Here is a 24,761-nt window from a genome sequence, read left to right as displayed (position 1 = left end):
TACATGTCATATCTTGAGACACAGTGATTGTAAATGGATTGAAATTTGTAGATAGTATTCCTATCAACCAACAATATAGTACATCTTATTATAAATCATGATAGTAAATCATAATATCAACATCAAATTCTGAGTGTATCATGAGAATCAAGAAAGAAAAAAGGGTTATACAATAAATAAAAAAAAACTTGCTTATTTTCAAGTATTCGCGAGGCATTTTATTAATTTGTGGGTGCTGAATCCGAATCTGTAATCTCAATTTATCTATCTCCATTTTTACGCGATTTAGGTTTTGGTGGATAGGATTTGGACAGTTTGATGGAAAAAGATTCGCAGCCGATACATTTTAAGTTGGCGACTTAAGCTTGAAGACCCATCCGTTTTACCGTCCAGACGCAACGACTTACATGCTCCGACTTTTGCTTGAGCAAAAGACTGAAGCTTAACTTGAGCGTCTGGACCGGGCTTTATGTTGGTTCGCTGGCTTCCCTCCACCAATTGCACATAGAGACGTCCACTAGACCTGGGTACCACGTACACTAGACCTGGGTACTAGTGGCGGCTACTAAAATTCCATCTATTGTCCCTGTGAGAAGGGTCTCGAACGCTGCTATGTCACTGTATGGCTAGTTAGTGGATGCCACTGATTGTTAGATCTAGTGGACGCCACTGATTGTCAGATATAGTGGACGCCATTAATTGTTAGATCTAGTGGAAGCCACTAATTGTTAGATCTAGTGGACGCCACTAATTGTCAGATATAGTGGACGCCATTAATTGTCAGATGTAGTGGACGCCACTAATTGTCAGATATAGTGGACGCCATTAATTGACAGATGTAGTGGACGCCACTAATTGTCAAATGTAGTGGACGCCACTTATTGTCAGATGTAGTGGACGCCACTAATTGTCAGATATAGTGGACGCCACTAATTGTTAGATCTAGTGGACGCCACTAATTGTCAGATGTAGTGGACGCCACAAATTGTTAGATCTAATGGACGCCACTAATTGTCAGATATAGTGGACGCCATTAATTGTCAGATGTAGTGGACGCCACTAATTGTCAGGTGTAGTGGATGCCACTAATTGTTAGATCCAGTGGACGCCACTAATTGTCAGATATAGTGGACGCCACTAATTGTTAGATCTAGTGGACGCCACTAATTGTCAGATGTAGTGGACGCCACAAATTGTTAGATCTAGTGGACGCCACTAATTGTCAGATATAGTGGACGCCATTAATTGTTAGATCTAGTGGACGCCACTAATTGTCAGATCTAGTGGACGCCACTAATTGTCAGATGTATTGGACGCCACTAATTGTCAGATGTAGTGGACGCCACTAATTGTCAGATATAGTGGACGCCACTAATTGTTAGATCTAGTTGATGCCACTAATTGTCAGATGTAGTGGACGTCACTAATTGTCAGATGTATTGGACGCCACTAATTGTCAGATGTAGTGGATGCCACTGATTGTCAGATCTAGTGGATGCCACTAATTGTCAGATCTAGTGGATGCCACTAATTGTCAGATCTAGTGGACGCCACTAATTGTCAGATCTAGTGGATGCCACTAATTGTCAGATCTAGTGGACGCCACTAATTGTTAGATCTAGTGGACGCCACTAATTGTCAGATATAGTGGACACGACTATTGTTCCTGTGTGCAGGAGGCTCAACCGTTAAAGTTACTTTCATTCTTGTAAAATATCTGTCAGTCGGTTGGTGTTCATATTCGTGACAAATGAAAAATGATAATTTCCAAGATTTTGTTGATATTCGGGATTTGGATAGAGGTTGGCTTAACAAGTGTTCTGCTATAATATGAGACATTTTACTACGTTGAGTTATTCACTTAAAATCTTACCTCCTCTCTCTAGATTGTAAGATGACCATGTAACATTGAAAGTGAAGAATTAATTTCTATGACATTGTTTATAAGAAAATTTGATATATATGATTAACATTCTGAAGGAAACGTGTATTTTTATGCAATTGCAACTTACTAAAAGCAATAATTGTCTACGTCTACTTGAAAAGTAACAATTACTAACAAAGATATTGATGAAATGAAAATTAAGATACTATAGTAAGGTTCTCGTTATAAAGTTAGTGAAAAAGGCAGGACTACAGCTTTGCCGATTCTCTACGTTGCCATTGCATTATGGTTTTTCAACCGACTACCACAGTGCGTTCGTGACATGGAGATCGGGTTTCCATAGGTTCCTAAAGAAACTAATCAACTTCCCCCTCTACTCTCTAATGCCGCATCTACATGTTGGCCCAATGAAGGCCAATGTCGACCAGCGCCAGTGTGTGGATGGGTGGTTGCCAGCGCTGGCCTTCATTGGCCTTTGTAAGGAATTGCACCTTTATCAGGCTGGGCCAGCTGTGGCTGCGGCATAAGACAAGACGAGTTAGACGACTTTTTGGAACAATTTTGAGATGGCTCCGTTCAAAACAGATGTAATAAGACTAAAAGTAATAGTTGACCCGCAGATCCTTGCAAAACGTACTATCTACGAACTAAGGCCATCTCAGTTTTAATGTTTCTTACCTCCTGACGAAATAGGTAATATACCTTTGAGCTTTATTTTTTCTGAAGGATAATATTTTTTTTGCAAATTTTTCATGTCATGTAAATTTATGAGACAATAAGGCCGGTTACAGAGCTTGACCGACCGTCAGTGCGTACTTCAGTCGCGCATGTCTTTTCCATTGATATTCCATGTATCCGTACAGAGCAGGACTGACGGCACGCATACGCACGGTCAGGACCATGCGTTTACACTGCGTACGAAGACCAACGGTCGAGCTCGTGCGCATCCGTTCCATCGGTCGACTGACGCGCTATTGAAACAAATAGAAGCTTTCAGAGCTTCAGTACTGATCAGTAGCCTGATCGCAACATAACCAATGTGCTGACACCTCTGCCCGACAAGCAGCTGATATGAATTGAATAGCGTAATGCATGAATTCAATTAATAGTGTCATATTTGAATTCAGAGTTTTTCTATACATTTTCCAATCATTTCTAAATTTTTTATGTGAAAAATAATATGTTATTAATATTATCTACATTTAGATGGAGAAAACTAGGAAAATGAAAACTGGGAAAACTACATGTAGATTAATATTATTTAATTGACGTGTCATACACTGTTGGAGCTATGCTCATAATATATACAGTTTCACAAGACAAAATAATAATAATTTGATCCGTAGCTTAAAGTGACTGCAAGTCATCCCAATGGTGATACAAGCTCGAAATAACTCATCAAAATTTCTGATGGACATTCTGAGGTTGTTAAAAAATATATCTTCATCCCCATCAATGATGTATATAATGGTACTAAATTCCCTTTGAAATGCTCTTTGAGCGACCATCGGGTGAACTTGATATCTACGTCTTTTAATCTTTCGTTTACGAAGATAATAAGCTGCAATTAAACAATCTGTAAAGGCATCCATTTTGTGAGTCAGAAAAACTGATGTAGTTAGGATGGTGCATACGCACTGGCGGTCGGTCGAGCTCTGTAACAGGCCTAGAGAAGTTTCAAAATCAAATCCATCCGGTAACTGTGACCGCCGGTCATGGATTGAAACTAATCAATTAGTAGATAGCTTGATGGCTCTATAGATTCCGGTATATCTTATGTAATATTAACTTTTTATTCTTGTTAATGGTAGTCAATTATATTTTATTCTTCAAGAAAATAATATAATTTCTCAGTGATTCCATTTATTAAATTTTCTTAGTTATTGGGATCAAATATTTTATTGATTAATTATATTCCTACATGGTTCAAAAACAATCTGACAACGTTGCAGAGCTAGAAAAGGATAGCGCTATCTGCTTTGTCTAATGACAGACAAGGATAGCAACATCAATGTTAATCAAGTACTCACTATAACGTGGACCTCACTAAAATAAATAATTCATCTCAAATCACCGCATATCTCTTTTTTATATGTATTATTATGTTGCAAAATGATGAAATCGTAGTGCATTTGATGATTGTCTTAATGACAGTTGGCATGAGAATGAAACAAAAGCACTAATATGGTCTGCTAGTAATTCATAAATTTCTAAAGTAGCTTTAACTATCAATAGTCTTCCATTTTTCTGGTAAAGCAACTTGGTATAGTTGCATAAGGTCATGTAAGTTAGTACTGTAGTAAATTTCATTAAAACTTCTTTTTTTTAATATTAATTGTAATATTATTTTTTAGCAGACTGTACAGTGCTTCTGATTGCAACAAAATAATTTTAATTGAATTCAATTGTACCATAATATTTTTAAACTGTGATTGCAGTTACAAAACCTTTCAATCGTAATAAAACTGTAATAATATTGAATCAATGTCTGTAGTCAATATTTATTATTTATTCGTGGATAAATAAATAATATACATTGTCTTTTTCACATTTCTATAATATGTGTTTTTCTTTTTCATGTATTGTTTGAATCAATTAGACCTCAATTCGGGACTTGAAAATCCGTATCCTACTTTATTCAACAAAAGAAAATGGACAATTATGGAAGGTAAAAATTATAATTGTTGATATTTTAGCCTATTTTAATTACTGTTTAAGGCCCTATTTCCGTGTAGGCCTGATTTTTATCGATTCTTTCAGTTCTGCTAACTCAAGCACTTTATCGTTCAATTGTAATTTCATTTTGTTGATTTCGACAAAAAATGTAGCTTTCAAGTAATTGATGAACCTTGAAAGAAGTGAATGAAACCTTGAAGAGTGTTCAATGGTATGTCCTTATACAGGCTGATAAATTTCTTTTACTGTTTCCATTTTGTTAGTTTATTTCTTATATTATACTTCATTTTCACAACTTGAAAATGACCTAAGTTATGGTCGAAACTAGTCGTTGTAAATTTTAAATAATAAAGGGTACTACAAGTTTCAATATTGTTTTATTAATTCATAGCGCAGTATAAGATTGAAATTATTCTCTTCAATAACACTATCATTATTTGTATTTCGTAATATTTGTCTGTGATGATAATTTATGCGATGAAATATCAATGATATCCTTATTAGCTCTATCTGAGACAAATTTAATTAAAAAATGGTTTTCGTGCTTTTTCCACACATCGTCGAGGGTAACGTTCTCGGGACCGGGGTTCAGCTCAACACCTCCGATAATGGTTTAATTAAGAAAGGTTTTTGCATTCCCGAGCCATCTCAGTTAGTTAGATCTTACAACTCAAGTAATCTATAATTCTTCGGTATTCGGTTCAATTCTTTTTTTGCCAGTCAATTGAATATAATTAGCAAAACATTGAATAGAAGTAGAAGTTGTTAGTTCTAAGTAATTTTGAAAGAAATCCTAGGATTCAATTCAGCTGTATAATCTTATTTGTATAGCTAAATCCAATGACTAGTTGCTAGTCACTAGATTCTAGTTTTTATCCAATCGACCCAGTGTATTTTACGTCTTCTCATTACACAAGCAAAAGTAATGAAATGTATTCATCAATTAAGCGAAGGAGCATGATGGTAGAATATCTCGTATAGTTTACATCTAAGTATAATTAAAAATTTAATGAACAATTAAAATTTTAATTGTATCTTGATAAGTCCATGATGATAGTTTCACTCATGAACTATATGATATGCATATTAGCTCTATCTGAGACTCTATCAAGTGGATTTAATTATGTTAAAGTTATTGTTGACCGAGCGAAGTGAGGTCCAAGATTCAAGTCGACGGTTTGGCATTTCTCTTAATGTTTATAGTTGCGCATTTACGGCGAAACGCGGTAATAGATTTTCATGAATTGACAGGTATGTTCCTTTTTTAATTGCGCGTCGACGTATATACAAGGTTTTGGAAATTTTGCATTTCAAGGATATATAAAAGGAAAAAGGAGCCTCCTTCATACGCCATATTAGAGTAAAAATCAGACTATAGAATAATTATTCATCATAAATAAGCTGACAAGTGATTATACAGATGTGTGGAGAAGCCAGTCTATTGCTGTTTCCGTAAAGTTTATAGTTTCAATCAGGTACTTATGGTGAGAATACTGCGTGAGGTTACTGTTCACAGAACTACTAGTAATTGGAAACTCACAATAACTTATCGTGAACACAATTAAGTTTGTGAATTCTATCGATGAGCAATTTAGCCTTTTCATTTGTCAGTGATTATAACCAAACTAATGAAATAATGATGATCTCATTATTAGCTCTATATGAGACAAATGAGTTACATCAATTATTAAATGAACGAATGAGTTTTCAGTTTATATTTGAATGTATTTCAAATAATTTTTGGAAGTTTTTTAATCAAAAATATTTTAATAGAATACTGCCTGAATTTGTCCGTGATGATAATCTTAACAGATGAAATATCAATGATAACTTTTATTAGCTCTATCTGAGACAAATCAAATGACTTGATAACTAGTAGCTCTGTGAACAGTAGGTCTCACGCAGTTTTCTCATCCACAGTATCTAGTGTCACCTATTCACTGGCTTCTCCAGACATCTGTGTAATGCATGCAATAAATAATCCACTTGTCAGCTGATTGATTATGAATGATTCTATAGTGTGATTAATCCTTCAGGGTAGATGATAATATTTAGTGATATCGGATTATGGAGGAAATTCCTTTTCCTTTCATTATATCCTTGAAATGAAAAATTTCAAAAGACCTTGTGTATATATTGACGCGCAGTTAAAAAATTAATATTCCTGCCAAATCTTGATAGAATTCTATCAACGCGTTTGGCCGTAAATGCATTTCATACATACAGACAGACGAAAGAAAATCCGAGTTAGAACATAGACCTCACTGCGTTTGGTCAATTATTCAGGATATTTTCCAGAGATTGTACTCTACTCAAATATTGATATTGAATTTTGACAAAATCTCTTCAATATTGCTCTTGCACCATTTGTATGAATTTGTCTATGATGTTAAATGTATATGTGTGAACATTTATGATTATCTTATTAGCTCTATCTGAGACAAATAAATGGTGAAACAATTGTATTATACATTTTTTTCTTGTAGGGTAAAATTTCAAACCATCTGCTTTTCTTTTCAGGCTCGTACCTATTATTTGTTTGGAATGGACGTTTCTTATCATTGATATATCGTGACCTAGTTTCTCAAGGCCTCCCGAGGTAAATGTGTTTCTCATAGAAAAAGTGTGATAATAATTCAAGGGATTCACAATATAAGCTGGCAACACTTGTATGATTAAATATTTTTTTTTAGTTATTTATTAGTAGTGAAGGATGTCCCTCATTTTTAATCACAACCTATGATCTGTAATCACACTACGACCTCTAATATTGAGCTCTTACAATACACGACAAAAGGAGCACGTTGTGAGACCTAGGGTTCGACAGCACAAATCTATTAAAAGCCATAGGTATCAACAGATTCTTCTCTACAATAAATTACAAGCAGTGTGAAAAAGTTACCATCGAAAAAATTCAGTAGAGTCTTAGGTAACTGGCTGAAAGCAAAAACGTTCGACTCAACGGAGAATTTTTGCAATGCGAGGTATCTGATATGGGTTGATGAGAAATGATTGCAATCTTGATGGTATGGTACTGATACACAATGACATAGGCTATTTCAACTAGACTATAAGTATAATGAACTTGTAAATTTTATGATATTTAAATGTAAACTGTTTCAACTATATGTTACTTAAGACAGATGTTGTATTATATTATTGTATTATAAATAGTTTCATTGTTTGACGATACTTATTGCTTTTATGTAAAGTTTTCGGCAAATAAAATTCTTGATTCTTGAGCTCAAGACACGATGTATTCATTTAAAAAGTAGAAACTTCTCAAAAAAAGATAAATCATAAAACTGAATTGAATAAAAAATAGTATTTTATCCCCTGTCCAACTAACTTATCTCGCTGTAATGATGATAATAGACCTAATTGACACTCCATGATTTTGCATGTAATTAGCTCTATCTGATAATTATTTTCCTTACTCGTACAATATGTGATTCTGCTGACAGAAGTCTAATACATTCTCATTATTTTCAGGAGCACTTGGAATGGATTTTGAATTTGTAGAATAGAGTCGAGTGGCTGATGACAATTTTACAGTCGATCTTGAATCTGCAGTCAGGCTACAATTTTGTGAACTTCAAACTTGAATATCAGACTGAGAATTTTTTCCATATTCAGGTAATTTTCATCCAAATTGTTCATATTCCTAAAACAATAGCTACATAACCTCTAGACTGTGTATTCTAAATGAAGGTTTTTCGCAGTTTTGGACGAATGCCTGTTGAAATGTATATTTATATGAATAAATATTTAATTGTATCTCTCATATATTAATATAGCTCATTTTAAATCGTAACTTTTTAAATTTTTGTACCCAAATGCGTTTTAATACACTTATACAAATAAACTTGAACATCAAATATACGAACAAAAAATATACAACATCTAATAACCCATGTATTATTAATTCAATAAATAACATTTTCTGCTAATTTGGCATAAAAGTGTTTTTACCTTAGAATTTAATAATGTATAATATACAGTCAAGATATGTTTTTTTTTAATTTTATTAATTTTATTTTCATTTCTGTAGCCTATGTTTTTCCAGAACGAAGGGTATTAATTCAACAACCTCTTGAATTTATTTGTGAGTTCATTTTAAATTCATTATAATCAAATTGAAGAACAACAATTTTACATAATGTCATTTCAATCAGTGTAATTTATTTATTTATTTATTTATTTATTTATTCATTTATTGCATAAAACACTATAATCATAATACTATTATGACATTGGAGGAAAAACTAGGCTGAGCTGTACTATTTCTCTCCAAAAATTTTGATAAAATGTTAATGTTGTCCAAAAGTTAAGGTTATGTAAGCACACACTGCTTCGTCACTGATTTTCGGTCCAAGAATTCAAAAATTGAATGAAAAATTGAGAATTTTGAATTTTGAAGGTTGATGTTATACTCTAAATGAATCACAGAATGTATCACAATAAATTAAAAACTTTAAAAATATTGCACTTATTTATCAACAGATTCTTCTCTACAATAAATCACCAAGCAGTGTGAAAAAGTTACCATCGAAAAAATTCAGTAGAGTCTTAGGTAACTGGCTGAAAGCAAAAACGTTTGACTCAACGGAAGAATTTTTCCTCAGAATAGAATAATATTTAACAGATAACTTTGCAATGAAATTGAAACTATTTAGTTACATTTGAAGCTTCCTCATTTGTTATTTTCATCAATTATTATTACTTACATCAATTATTATTATCAACATCTTATGATGTTGTGTTGACAATACTAAGCATAATTGCTTCAAGTTTGAATATTCAGCTGTTTTTCTCTCAAGTTTTGATTTTGCTAAATACATTGAAAACCGAGTAAGCAGTCTGCATAATCTGAAAAATACATAAAGGCTAATATTCTTGAATATTTTTATAATTAAAAAGTTCAAATCATAAAAATGTCATTCCAATATTGCAAATTTCAAATACTAGGCTAAATTAATTCAAGCAAATTTATTTTTCAATGATTAAATGATTGATTTTCTCAATATTAAGATTGTATATTTTGTTGATTAATTATATTTTAAATGGTTAAATACGATCTGGCATCATTGCGGAGGTAGAAAAGGATAGCGCTATGTGCTTGTCGAATGATAGACAAGGGTAAAGGAGCACAAATAGTAATCAAATACTGCCATTATAACGTGGACGACCTCACTATAGTGTCAAGTGTAAAATAATAGTCTACTATAAATATCATAACTACTAATAATATAACTACACCTTTTCCAATTTTATTTGAAAAAGTATCAAGTTAATTTGAGAAAGTATCAATTGTATTTGAGAATAGTCACTTGTAATTGAGAGAATATCAGATGTAGATGAGAATAGTTAATTGTATTTTGGAAGTCATCACATGTAATTGAGAATAGTGAATTGTATTTGAGAAATCTTCAAATGTAAATGAAAAATATCAATTGAAAATGAGAACATTTTCCAATTGACATGTCGTGACTCTTCTGTAGGTTTGATTTGAGCAGCAAAGGATACTGTACTACGTACACAGTATTCCAATTACTATCATAGGCTTTGCATGGAGGAAAATTAACATTTTCAATGGTGAAAGTATTTCCCCTGTACTGTTTACGAATGATTAATGAGTATCATTTCTATGTATGTATTGGCAACGCGACTTTTGTCTCCAAACATTTTGTGAAACAGCACTTGATGAAGATGAAATTCTCTATGTTTACGACGCAATTGAACTTCAATGAATTATCTCGTGATCAATCAATTCGGCAATTCTTCAATGGATTTTGGGGCTTGAAAATAATTTTTATTCAAAAACTAAACGTTTCATTGCAATATTAATATATTATTTTATATGAGTACAGTTATGAAAAATATAAGTACTGTAAGTACTGGTTTTTTAAAATCATTTCCCAATTACAACTGGCAACTTCTCGATTTCAAATCGTATGTTCTCAAATTGAAATGATACTTTCTCAAATAAAATTCACTATTCTCAACTACAAGTGATGACTTCTCAAATACAATTGACTATTCTCATTTACATCTGACGTTTTCTCAAATACAAATGACTATTCTCAATATTACAATTGATACTATCTCAAATACAGTTGGAAAAGGTGTAGTGTAAAATAGTATTTTCGTATTATACAGAACTTCTCTATTTTCGTAAAACTCCTGGCTTCTGGTTTCTTGAAATAGATTTATTCAAATTGCATTCCATTATTTAATTATCGAGTATATTGTGATAATCAAACCTGTAGAAACATGTTGAGATTGATATTATAAATTCCAGAAGCAGACAGCATAAACGTAGATTCGGTTTGCACCTGGAAGATGTTGAGAATCTTTTTCTGGTTTGAGTTGAAGCTATACCAGTGGACACTGTACAGCATTTCGCGAACGTTAGAGCTCTGAAACAGCAGACACTAGACTTAATCATACTTATTTAAACAGTCAAGAAGCCGTAGGCTATTGTGGGGTCCACGTTATAATGGCAGTATTTGATTGACATTGGTGTTGCTCTCCTTGTCTATTATTCGACAAGGCGCTATCCTTTTCTAGCTCTGCAACGTAGCCAAATCGTTTTTTAACAATGTAGAAGTATAATTAACAAGATATTCAACATCGATTATTATTTAGTATTTGAAAAATATATTTGCTTGACGAATAAAATATAATTGGTTATTTTAAACAAGAATGAACAGTAGTATTACATTAGATATACCGGTATCAGCTATCAACTATAGAAGGCAGTGGCAAGGCAAAATCGGCAACGCTGGTCTCTTATCTTTCTCCACTTCCATTATAACGTGGACCTCACTAGTAGTGGATAGAGTGCTAGCCTATCAGCCCAGATTTGACTAGGTCACTCCCGTGGAATTATAACTATACACTTTTGGTCCAAGCAATAAGGGTTTTCTTCAAATAAGCGAATAGACTTTAACCAGGCACGAGCAAAAACCTATGTGGTCATCATTCACAAAAAAATGCAAATAAAGATTTGTGCACATAACTGCAATTCTCATGATGACACACATCACTGCGATTCGCATGCGGTAACGATTTAAATAATCTAACCACGGGTTAAAAAACTCCCGTCGCCTTTGAGTGAATCGCTGCGGTAAATAAAAGGCATGAAGTATGCACATATCGATTCTCTGACCTTTGTTTCTCAGGGCATACATGTAAATAATTATGTCTTTTTACTTTCCTTACCTTATGGTATTGCTTTCCGAAAAAATTAAGGTACCCCAATTTGTAAATTTCTATACGTTTCGAGGTCGCCTGAGTCCAAAAAAGTGGTTTTTGGGTATTGGTCTGTATGTGTGTGTGTGTGTGTGTGTGTGTATGAGTGTATGTGCGTCTGTTACACGATATCTCATCTCCCAATCAACGGAATAACTTGAAATTTGGAACTTAAGGTCCTTACACTATAAGGATCCGACACGAACAATTTCGAACAACGATTTTGATCAAATTTATACCTAAAAAAGTCATTGATAAGCTCTATCAAATGCCACAAGTCCCATATCTGTAAAAATTCCAGGAGCTGCTCCCCATCTATGCAAAGTTTGATTTTAGGTTCCCAATTATTAGGCTTCAGATACAATTTAAACAAAAAAAATCAAGTGGAAAAGATTAAGCATGAAAATCTCTACAATTAATGTTTAGTAAGTAACATTTTCACCTAAAATTGAAAATAAGCTCGATGTTCGAGAAAATAAGATTATTAAATTGCAAACTGTTGGCAACTGTTGATTCTATTAAATCATTCACTATGAAGATATAGCAGACTTCGTGTGTCTGCAGCGTTATTGTTCTGTCACCAGCTGGCTTAGATCTTTGAATAGTAGACTTGAGTTGCGCGGGAACACTAGCGTCAGTTGATCAATTTTCATAACGGCAAGGAAAGTTGTGTGAGTGCGCCACACCAGATTTTTTCTTTAGGGCTACTCTTAATTATAAAGTACCCTTAGAAGCCTTTAGTACTTTATATAGCCGAAACGTGTCGTAATTGAACAGTTTTAAAAGGGTTCTTAGTTTTATAATTTTTATTTATCTGTAAATGATTGTCCAATATTGCAGCCTCAGTTATTGTCATCAGTTTTTTGAACGTGTTTTTCAATTTACTGTAGAAAGATTCAACTAAATTTAAAATTAACACAGCAGTAGCAGCAGCAGCTCTAGGTTTATTACAAGTTTGTCCATCTCCTGTATACTGACAATTTATGTGACTTTGACTCACTGTAACTCTCACTATACTCTTATCAGTACTTTCACTATAACTTTATTCATTTATACAATAAGTACATTATCGAGATGATAGGGAGAGAAAAAATAAGGAAACCTTGTGCTATTCCTCTCCCAAATTTAGATAAAACATAGTCCGAAATAGGTCAAGTCTTGTAGTTCTTCAATTCACAAAATTTTCAGTCCTCAAGTATTTTCACAAAGTAGATTTTCAAATTTAGATGCTTCAAAACTGAACATAGAAGAAATATTTCACATCATTATAACTGAAATAGGAAATATTAAAAATATAATTATGAAGAATTACCAAAACACAAACTTAATTCTAAAAGCACAGCTATTGTAAGATTCGCTGTGTGATCTGCTAGCATTGTTCAAATGGGAAGCACTGGTGTTATTTGAAAGTGATTCATTATTTATTCAAAAACCATACATATAAAGGTGCGTACAGATTTACGCGCCGCGAACATGAGCAATTCACTTTTAATCAGCTGATGCCAAGCTTTTTATATCTATATCTTATACCGTTCTGTAAAAATACAGATATAGTCAGCTGATTAAAAGTGAATTGCTCATGCTCGCGGCGCGTATATCTGTACGCACCTTAAAGGCTCGGAGAAACTCCGAAGACCCTTATTTACATAGATTCAATTTTATCAATATTCTTAGTGCCCTCTTTTCAAAAACGCCTTCTCTGATTGGTAGTCGTGAAATTAATTACGATTAAAATTTAACCGGCTTTTTTGTGCAACTGGGCTAGAGTGCAGAAAAATCTTGAAATATCTCTGAAACCTGTTGAAGAATGATAGTGATGCTGAAGTATTAAATGCATTATCGATACGTTTTAAACTATTGAAGTGAATTTCACTATACAGGGTGTTCCACGAAAGGTGTAACAGCTGGAGATTGAAAATACCTAGCCGAAGATTGCAACAAAAAATGTCCATGATATTGAAATTTCTATAACAAGATACTCATTCGAAAGCTTCTTGAATGGCGAAATTTTTCCATTATTGAAAATATATTGTTACCCTGAAAACAAAACGAGAAAACATATTTTAAGGCTGTGAAAAGGCTAAAAATAAACTTTCTACTCGTGATATTTTTCCGAGTTTTTCGATTTGTATTATCATCAATCTATCAAAATTGAAAAGTTTTCTCAGGAAAACATTTTTTTCCCGATCATTACTTTTTGAGATATGTGAATTCCCTGCGCGGCGGTTCTGCTCCTGGGTATGATTGTATTTCTGCTGATATCCTGAAATCCCACTTTCAAAGCCTATCTGATCCACTTCTGCATATCATTAACTTGAGCATAGCTTCGGGCGAGTTTCCTGACGCCCTCAAAATTGCAAAGGTGATTCCATTGTTCAAATCAGGAGACATAACTGAGAGTTCAAACTTTCGTCCAATCAGCCTACTTAGCGTATTTTCCAAAATTATTGAAAAAATAATAAAAGACCAATTAACAACATACCTTGAAAGTAATAGATTACTAACTAATTCTCAATATGGTTTTAGAAAATCAAAAAAATATTTCAGATGCCCTCTTCGCTATAACCAGAGATGTGAATTTTGCCTTGGGAAGTAATGAAAAATGTGCATTGATATTCTTGGATCTGGCCAAGGCATTCGATTCTGTGGATAGGGAAAAGTTGCTCAAGAAAATGGAACTGATTGGGATAGAGGGAGACTCATTTAATTGGTTTAAATCATATTTCAGTAACCGTAAACAGTTCACTGCTATAAATGGAGGAAATAGCCAGCTGAAACAAGTAGAATATGGGGTAATTCAAGGAAGCACCCTAGGTCCATTATTATTCTTGATTTACGTAAATAACCTTGCAAGATTGAACTTAAATAGCAGGATCTATCTCTTTGCAGATGACGCTGCTGTTCTGGTTAGGGGGCCTGACTGGGAATCCGTACTGAATAGGGCAAAGAGAGACTTGGCGTCATTAAAAACATGGTTTGACCATAATTTATTGACACTCAATGTCAGTAAGACAAAGTTCATGCCGGTCTCCCTGAGAGATGCTAGCGACACCTCAGTTGAAGGGGTCAAACTGCATACATGTGGTAACATTAACAATACCTCTTGTAACTGTGAGTCAATTGCAAGGGTAGACTCTTATAAATATCTTGGTGTGATTATTGATAATAGATTCAACTGGTCTGCACATGTTGCTTATCAGAACAGCAGACTAAGAAGAATGATTTATGTTTTTAGGAAACTTAGAGAATATTTGAACAAGAACGAAATCCTAACAATTTATTACGCTTTTGTTCAATCAATTATTGAAGGAGGGATCCTAGCTTATGGAGGAGGATTCAGATCTATTTTGAATCCTCTATTCATTACACAAAAACTGATTCTAAAGGCTGCACTTGGGAGGCGTTGGGACTACTCGACTGAGGCGGTTTTCGCGGAGATGGAGGTGCTTGATGTCAGGCAATTATACATTAGAACTTTGGCAACATACATATTCAAAAACTATTCTGACATATTTAATACCATCACTCATAATTATACAACAAGGAGAGTAATTCATAACAATATCCAAATGCCAAGGGTAAATAAAACCATCTTCACTACTAATTCATACTACATAGGCCTAGCCCATGTTCTGTTAAAAAACTTACCTATAGCTGTAACAGACTTCATTAACTATAAAATATCTGCATTCAAAATAGCAATTAAAAGGTGGATTCGGGGTATCGGTAGAGGCGAGAGTTGTGAAAGATTGATTACTTCAGAGTTTAGATTCTAGGACTGGATTCAAATGAGCTAAAAAACTAATAAAATCATAAGTCTTTACACATTCTATCACCGTCACTATTACAAATTTTAATCATTATACTGGCTATTTTTCTGAATCTCCTGATTCTCTCTTTTTGAGGTGTGTGTGTGTGTATGTGTGGGTGTTGGCGTTTTCACGCCTTTGTCGGTGATCTGTTTCTTCGTCTGTTTGTTGGTTTGGAGGGGGGGAACGTCACTTATGGGGGTGGGAAGGGGTTTCCTGGGTTTCTAGGGGGTGGCATAGGGATAGGGTGCAAGTACTGCGAAATATTTATATATGCCTATTCCTACCTTAGACTCATTCTCGCACACAGGCAGTAATGCCTTTGTGAGAGTAAATATTTCTTAATATATATTTGTATATCGCTGTCATTTCTGTGGTGCTAACATTGTCTTATTTTTATTGTAAAGTGTATTATTATTTTATGATGTAGGCTACCACTGTGATTGCTTGTAAGACTTGTGAAATAAATAACTTTTTGAATTGAATTGAACTTCTCAAAAACCTTACCAATAGAATTCCCAAGAGTAATAGGTCTGAAACTATTTGCAACGTTTCCCTCACCGCCTTTGTGAATGGGTTCTACTTTAGACTCTTTTAATTTATCAGGGAATACACCGTACTTCAAAGATTCATTTACCAAATGGGTGAGTGGATCTAATAAATATTCTTTACAAGACTTCAACACCATAGTAGATATCCCATCCAGACCAGTTGACTTTTTACCTTTTAACCTATTTAATATCTTATCCATCTCCTCTCTTGTAAAAGGAGCAGCTATGAATTTATTCACAATAATTGTTCTGTCATCATAGGAGTCAGAGAAAATGTTGTCATTTAATTGTACAGAGACATTATTCTTTATGCCAGCCTCCTGAAAAAATGTATTAAAATAGTTGGAAACTTCAAAGCCTCCTCTCAAAACCGTTCCCTCTTCTGTTACAACTTCGTCTATATAACAGTTCTCATTCCTCCGTTTCAACACACCCCTCTCTTCATTTATCACCCCCCAGACAGAAAGATTCAAATTGTTGGACTCCCGTGAAGAATCTGCTGTAAATTTACGCTTAGCCTTTCCAATTTCATTCGCATAAAACTTCTTCAATCTAATATACTCTTGTTGGTGTGCATGGTCTCTACTTTGTGTGAAGCGTCTAGAGGCAGCTCGTACATTATCTCGCAACTGCAAGAGCTCATCATTAATCCATTTATTCTTGATATTTCCTCCACTTATTATAACTTTTTTAATTGGACAACAGACATTATAAAGGTAATTCAGAGTTTGTACAAAATTTGAATACTTTTTGTTGAGATCATTTCCATTATAAACTTCCTGCCACTTTTGTTTTGATAAATGCATATTTAGACAAACCAAGTTACAATCACTTACATCTCTCGAATTTTTTGAGATAACTCTCTTATCCGGAGATACAAAATGATCGCCCCGCATTCTAATAGATGCTTTGCATAAAATGAGCGCTGCTATCCAGTGATTGTCGGTTTGGTGTAAGGGTAAGCTTTCCTGACCGGCAATTAGGAGGTACTGGGTTCGATTCCCGGGCTGACAAATAATTTTTGAATAGTAGCGCTCATCGAATTTTCATCTAGCTGTTTACCCTGTTGTCAATATTTGCAGTAGCAGAAGTCTTCGGGGTGAATTACAGCATTCAATTTGGATTTTCGTTTAATAATAATAATAATTAATTCATCAGCATTTGAATAATTGCAGTATATCAGTAATTTCCATCTGTAGTCTTTATCAATTGTTGAGTACTTGAATTTTCAAGGTCCCATCTTCAGGTCACATCTTCAGGTCCCAAGTTCAACTGGACTGTCCTATTGGTCCTATTGACCGAATGCAGTGAGGTCTATGTTTTAAGTAGGATTTTCTTCCGTCTGTATGTAACGCATTTACGGCCAAACACGTTGATAGAATTCGATGAGATTTGGCAGGAATATTCCTTTTTTAACTGCGCGTCGATGTATACAGAAAGTTTTTTGAAATTTTGCATTTTAAGGATAATATGAAAGGAAAAGGAATTTCCTCCATTCAATGATTCAATGATTTTTATTTGAGCCAGAGAACATCAGTACTAGTATAAGCCAGGTCACATACAAAATGCATTATAAATAAAATACAATATACAGAATACAATGTAACAGTAGTCAAACACAATATCTAAATATTAAATCTATACATCAACAAGTTATGTGCTTAATATATCAAATGTCTAATATATCTCATTTTACTATAGATTTTTAGATTGTCCAATGTCTATTATTCATAAATATGTCTACTTCTATTCCAAATATAATATCATATATTATGTCTATTTTAATGTACATGTTACCCAAGAAATAAAGTGTTATTAGCTAGCATGAAGTATCAACAAATAATTACAGTACATCCCATACTCCGATATCATTATAATCATATACTCTGAAGATAGGATTAATCAGGCAATAGAATTATTTATAATCAATCAATCAGCTGACATAATGTTAAGATGATGTGTGGGGTTACAAGAAGAAAATGCAGGAGACAAGGATGAGGTTGTTTGGGCATGTACAGCGACGGGAGGAGGATTATGTTGGACGAAGAGTGCAGGATTTGGTTTTGGATGGTGTGAGAGGACGAGGTAGACCTAGGATGAGGTGGGGAGATAGAATAGCGGCTGACTTGTGGGAGAGTGGTTGGAGGAGAGAGCAAGCATTGGATAGGGCTTTGTGGAGAGGCAGACTAAGAGAAAGAAATGCCGACCCCATTTGAATGGGATAAGGCACAGCCAAAGAAGAAGAAGAAGAAGAAGAATCAATCAGCTGACAAGTGCATTGCAATGCATGAATTAAACAGATGTCTGGAGTAGCCGTGTCTATTATTATTTTGGAGAACAGGTGACACCAGATACTTGTGGATGAGAAAACTGCGTGAGGTCTACTGTTCACAGAACTACAAGTTATTTCAAGATCATTTTCCTCGAATGCATCCCTCCAACACTCCAGAACTCCTAGGAATTCTTCAATTCTTTCTCCACTTCCATACAGCACTGAATCGTCGGCAAATATCATACACCACATCCCCTCTCTCACCGGAGAATGAGGCTTTTGGGAGGGTTAAGTTGTAATGTACATTTTAGAATGTGACGTAAATATTTCTATTTGTATTCTTTTATTTTTTACGACAAATAGTCCTTGACGATTTCCTATACTCTTTTAAGGGCCGGTTTCTGAGCTCGGGATTTAGCTAAGTTCTAGACTTTAAACAGCTGGAGTCAGAAAATTAGCTTTCCAAAACGGGGCGTAGTTGCAGTTTTTATAACAGTAGTCGCAGTTTTTATTTTCTCATTTCTATAATTGGAAACTTTTTTCCTTGACAAAATTAAACATTTTAAAATAATTCAAAACAGCTGAAACTTTACACTATTCTCTCTTTACTTTATTTTGTGTTTAATTTTCTAGTTTTTAAAAATATAATTCAAACGTGACTGTGACAATGACTACGACTACGCCCTGTTTTGGAAAGCCTATTTTCTGACTCCAACTGTTTAAAGTCTAGGACTTGGTCAAATCCCGAGCTCGGAAGCCCGCCCTTAGAGTCTCCAGGAAGAAAATTTAATCAAATCAAATCAAACCTCTCACACGATTGCTTATACTATTCTTTAATTTTTTATTTTTAGTATTTTGTATTTTGGCGAAATAAATATTTTATAATGTTGAATTGTTTGACAGCCCGGTTGGTACATCTCGGTACACATTGCGAACGTGCCGGCGGCGGTGTACGGAAATCGCGGTGTCCAGCCGGTGGTGGTGTTCGGCATGTTGGCGCATGAGCAGAAGATGTCCGTGGTGAACATGGTGCTGAAACGGCCCAACCTGGTGTTGGACGAGGCTAGTGCGCAGGCGCCGATCAAGTCCAAACAGCAGCTGGTGTTTCAGTGTGGCTACCGTCGCTATAGGGCGTGTCCCGTCTTCAGTCAACACACTAACGGCAGCAAGCATAAGGTAGCAGCACACCTTCAAATCAAATCAAATTCTTCAGATGGAAATAAACTCCTCTGGTTGCAATTCATTGGAAATCAGAGAAATTATTATTTCGATGGAAATAATTGATGAGAAATTGCATTTATTCTAATGTTAATAGTAATAATAATAATATTCGTATGGCTTTTATTGGTGGGGAGTTCCTGACGGAAGTTCCACCTCGCCTGAATATATCGTTTAAGGTAGGCCGTCCACTAGAACCGTTTTCGTCCGAACTAGCATCGGCCGAAAACTACCGTACGATCCCCCAACCAAGAAAGGAATAGATGCTTGTCCATTGGAACAGGTTCATACGGCCGTCTCCGGCCGATCAATTTTTTGGTACGAATAGAATGAGATTTTCCGGCTCTATCCGGCCGAACTAATTAGTCAAGCTGATACAAAAATGTGTTCCTAACCTAAAATTGTTTCATAGTCTTGTCTGTTTTTGCTTTTTGAACTTGTTCTGTTTTATAAAGTTTTAACTATGGAAAGTTGATAAGTTTGGTACAAGAGCATCTTCCATTGTGGGATATGCGAGACTAAATATATCATCGTCGTGATGTGCAAAGGAATCTGTGAACAAAGATTGAATGAATAACTAATGTAGTGGATATTTGTTTATTCAATTTTCAAAATTTCAATACAATCATTGTTTATGAAAAATTTTGGTGGCTATGATAGTAGTTAATTCAATAATTGGCAACTAGACTGACGTAAACGGTTCCAATGGACGACCATATTCGGCCGAATTAACGACCGAACGGATCGGTTGAATACGGTTCCAGTGGACAGTTACCCTAAGCCGTCAATGGGCCTTACGACTGTCATACTTCAGCCAGGACCGACTGTGCGTGTCTATCCGATAACACTGTTCTGCTAACAGTATGATATAATCATAGCACATTGCCAGATGAGCAGTGCTGTCTGAAATGTCTAAATGGTGCTCCGCAAATAACCTAAAAGTTGATATTGGCAAGCCCACATTCATTGAGTTTCAAGATACAAATATTCACAATCGCCAACCCACTGAATTTTGAAGTGAATGCTGCTGACCTACTTCCCTCAAATGTGACCAATTTCTTGGGAGTTACCATGGACTGCAGTCTATCATGGTCATGTTATGCTGACTCTCTTCTCAAGTTCAGCAGCCTTTGCCTTGACAAGAATCTCAAGGCTCTTGTTGCTGGACGCTGTGATGATTGCCAATCACGGGTATTACGAGCCATTGCTCTCCTATGGCATTTTGCTGTGGGGAGGATTAGGGCTTTTTATTTTATTTTATTTGATAATCTTTTTCAACATAATTGTTAAGATCATCATAAGAGTGAGAAAAAGTGGCAACTGAAATTTTTAAGTGGTCTAATAAGCGAGTTATGGGCTAAACTCCGTTTTCTTTCCAGATCATAAATTTTCTATTGGAGTTTTTCTAATACATTTTTAGTATATCATTGGCTTTGTTCTAATATGCGTTTTTTCGCGATTAATGCCAAAATAAACAAGTTATCGAATTTACAAAAAAATTTATTTATATTTATGAACGATATGGGAAATAAAATGTTTTAGTTTGGAAAGATACATTTTTTGAATTTTTAAGAGAAGTTCTAATAATATATTCGAAACCGTTTATGATCTAGAAAGAAAACGGAATCTGGAAAGTTAGCTTTTCAACAACCTGTAACTCGCTTATTAATATATAACGTAACCACTTAAAAATTGCCGCTTTTTCTCACTCTTATAACGATCCTGTTCCTAAAGCCGCCTTTTAGCGCTCCAGGTGGAATTTTTGTCAACTACAATCAAGAAATTCCAAATTCGAAACGTGTAAACTAGGTTATGTTTATAGAATGCATGTAGTAATGTCAGCACAAGCAGGTATTGTTTTCTGTTTCTCAATTATTCTTTTCTAGATTATTATGACAAAAAATAGTGTAAGTTACTTGGACGTGAATGTTTTTGCAGTGCTCGAATGAAATTCTAGTCTCGGCTGACGCCTCGACTAGAAACATCATTCTCGCCTGCAAAACGGCATTTCCCGTCCTTGTGACTTGAGATACTATTATATACATTCATAAAATGTTCGAATTTTCTTATCACATAATTGAACTTTTCGTCTCTAAAAATGTGTTTTATCTATTAAATTGTTTATTGTTTCCAGTATGAAAGGTACTTCCAGCCGGATGCCACAGTAGTAGCAACAGTTTTCGCTCCAATTATGTTCCCTCCTTGCTCTGTGCTCGCCTTCGAAGAGAAAAGCGATGGAACCATGGTAAATATTGACGAAAATTACTCTATAACTTGCTGATTTCACGATTATTATTGCCCAAACAGTGGCAGGAATCGGTGCCATGGATAGTTGATCATTTCATTCCCTTACTTGAGCAAAAATGCTCAATCCAGTAAAAAAATCCAATTATTTTAAACGAGAATGAACAGTTAATATTACATCAATAAACCTGTATCAGCTACCGTCTATAGAAGGCATTGACAAAACAGAGGATTGGCAACGTTGTTCTCCTATTATACTTCACTGCTATTTTATAAAACACTTATTGAAATGGGCTGCTTTTAAATTAATAAAACAAAATAAAACTTGTAGCACCCTTATTTATTAAAAAACTTAGAATAGTTGAACAACTAGTATCGGTTCTAAAACCATCTTCAGGTTCTAAAATAAAAAAAAAAGGTTTTTAGGTATAGGTTTTATAGGTTTTTTTTATTTTAGAACCTGAAGATGGTTTTAGAACCGAAACTAGTTGTTCAACTATTTTAAGTTTTTTAATAAATAAAGGGTGCTACAAGTTTTATTTTGTTTTATTCACTGCTATTATAACGTGGACCCCACTAAAGTGGTGTTTATATAGAACTGTTTAAAAACGGTACTATTGTAGTTATTTTTTGAACAAAATGTATAGCCCAGCTAATCTATTACCAATCTATTTTGAAAAAAGGACACTTGAAAAAAGCTTGAAAACTGAAACTATAGTGAGGTCCACGTTATAATGGCAGAGGAAAATTTCAATAGCTTCAAAAGAAAAATTGGACATTGGTTATTCAGTATTGGAATACAAAGTAGTGAGGAACTAATAGTGAGTAGGATTTAGATTTAAGTAGTATTCTTTTCAAATATTGTTTGTTTAGCAATGGTATGCTATCCTTGTCTATCATACAACAAAGTGGACAGCGCTATTTCTTTCTCGCTTTGATTTGTTGCCAGATCGTCTTTTAACAATGTAGAATTAATAATTAATTAACAAAATATTTAATCTTAATTATGAAAATTTATCATTAAATTATGAAAAAATATAATTCTTGCTTAAAAAATATAGAATATTATTTAAAACGAGAATGAACCGTTAATATTACATCATAAACCTGTATCAGCTACCGTCTATAGAAGGCATTGACAAGACAGAGGATCGGCAACGTTTTTCTCCTATCTTTCTCCACTGCCATTTTAAAGGCCTTTACAATGATGTACCACACAATGGGTGTTTATTTTTAAAAAAATTCTATCTACAACCCCTAAGTCACCCCTTATGAGTGGTTGAAATTCAGTTGTACGTCAAAAGGTGTAGTATTTGACCAATAACTTATCCTGAAAGTTACAGTATTATATCTACAACAGTCTACAATTTATTGAAGGGTTCCCATACTTATGACTCACTCTGTATATAAATCCTGTTGATTCTCTCCCAATCATTGATTTTATATTGTGATTGTGGAATGTAATAAAAAAATAAAATTTTAAAGTTTTTTTTATTGATTTAATAATACTTTTTTGATTGAGATTGAATATTTTGTGTTAATTAATTGTATTTCTACATTGTTGAAAACGAGCTGGTAACGTTGCTGGGCTAGAAAAGGATATCGCTATCTGCTTTGTCGAATGATATAGCAACCCCAATGTTAATTAAATACTGCCATTATAACGTGGACCTCACTATACCTTGACTTTGAATGGTTAATGAACAATTGGAGTAAGTGTACGTCCAGTGCCAAATACCTGTCATCAAATTTTTGGTTGGGATCGATTTAATATGTTATTTTGAGCACAAAATCACAAAAATTAAACGGCGGTCACTATTGTTTTCAAAATAAACTAAGTACAAAGTAGCACAATTTTACATGCATTTAACCTATAAGTAGCAGCCATTTTGATTATCGAAATCATCAAATTATGATATCTTAATCTAAGTTTTCCTAACCTAAAGCTTTTCCTAACTTTAGCTACTTATGGCTGCCACTTATAGGTTAAATGCATGTGAAATTGTGCTACTTTGAACTTAGTTTATTTTAAAAACAAAAGTGACCGCCGTTTAATTTTTGTGATTTTGTGTTCAAAATAACATACTAAATCAATCCGAACCAATAATTTGATGACAGGTATTTTGGCACTGGATGTACACTTTAGCCGAACAATTTTCCAAGTTTAAGTGCCGGTTGCACAAAAGCCGGTTAAATTTTAATCATGATTAATTTCACGAGACCCAATCAGAGAAGCCGTCTTATCAAAAACGCCGTCTCTGATTGGTTCTCGTGGGATTAATCACGATCAAAATTTAACCGGCTTTTGTGTAACGGGCCTAAACTTACTTTTGTGGTGTGTTGACAGCCCCTAGTAGCAACAGGCAGCCTGCTATCAGTTAACCCCGATCGACTGGTGATCAAGAGGGTCGTGCTGTCAGGTCATCCGTTCAAGGTCAACAAACGATCAGCTGTTATTCGCTACATGTTCTTCAACCGCGAAGACATCGCTTGGTTCAAGCCGGTCGAACTGAGGACCAAGTACGGTCGCAGAGGTCACATCAAGGAGCCTCTGGGTGAGTTTCAAGTCCATGTAAGCCTGTGCTACCTTTCTGAAAGTTTTCTATCACTGAATAATTGAACACAATAAGTTGAGACTTGGCCCTCCACCCGAAAAAAATCTGGTGTGGCGCACTCACACAACTTTCCTTTGCCGTTATGAAAATTGATCAACTGACGCTAGTGATCACGCGCATCTCAAGTCTAATCTAAGATCAAAGATCTAAGCCAGCTGGTGACAGGACAATAACGCTGCAGACACACGAAGTCTGCTATCTCTTCATAGTGAATGATTTAATAGAATCAACACTTGC

General features: G+C 34.6%; 1 protein-coding gene across 1 annotated transcript in view; it reads left to right on the top strand.

Moving 5' to 3' along the window:
- LOC120352530 (pre-rRNA-processing protein TSR1 homolog) overlaps positions 1-24,544 on the top strand; it is a 28,539-nt gene extending 3,995 nt beyond the window's left edge. The window contains exons 2-5 of the mRNA XM_039433501.1: positions 4,485-4,553; positions 19,351-19,623; positions 21,800-21,910; positions 24,257-24,544. Coding sequence (XP_039289435.1) covers positions 4,485-4,553; positions 19,351-19,623; positions 21,800-21,910; positions 24,257-24,529 — 726 coding nt within the window. The 3' untranslated portion in view covers positions 24,530-24,544. The remainder of the gene's footprint in view (positions 1-4,484; positions 4,554-19,350; positions 19,624-21,799; positions 21,911-24,256) is intronic.
- Positions 24,545-24,761: the final 217 nt, after the last annotated feature.

Source organism: Nilaparvata lugens, chromosome 7, assembly GCF_014356525.2.
Source record: "Nilaparvata lugens isolate BPH chromosome 7, ASM1435652v1, whole genome shotgun sequence".
Lineage (NCBI taxonomy): Eukaryota > Metazoa > Arthropoda > Insecta > Hemiptera > Delphacidae > Nilaparvata > Nilaparvata lugens.
Note: the sequence above shows the minus strand (reverse complement) of the source record. Positions and strands in the feature narration are given on the sequence as shown.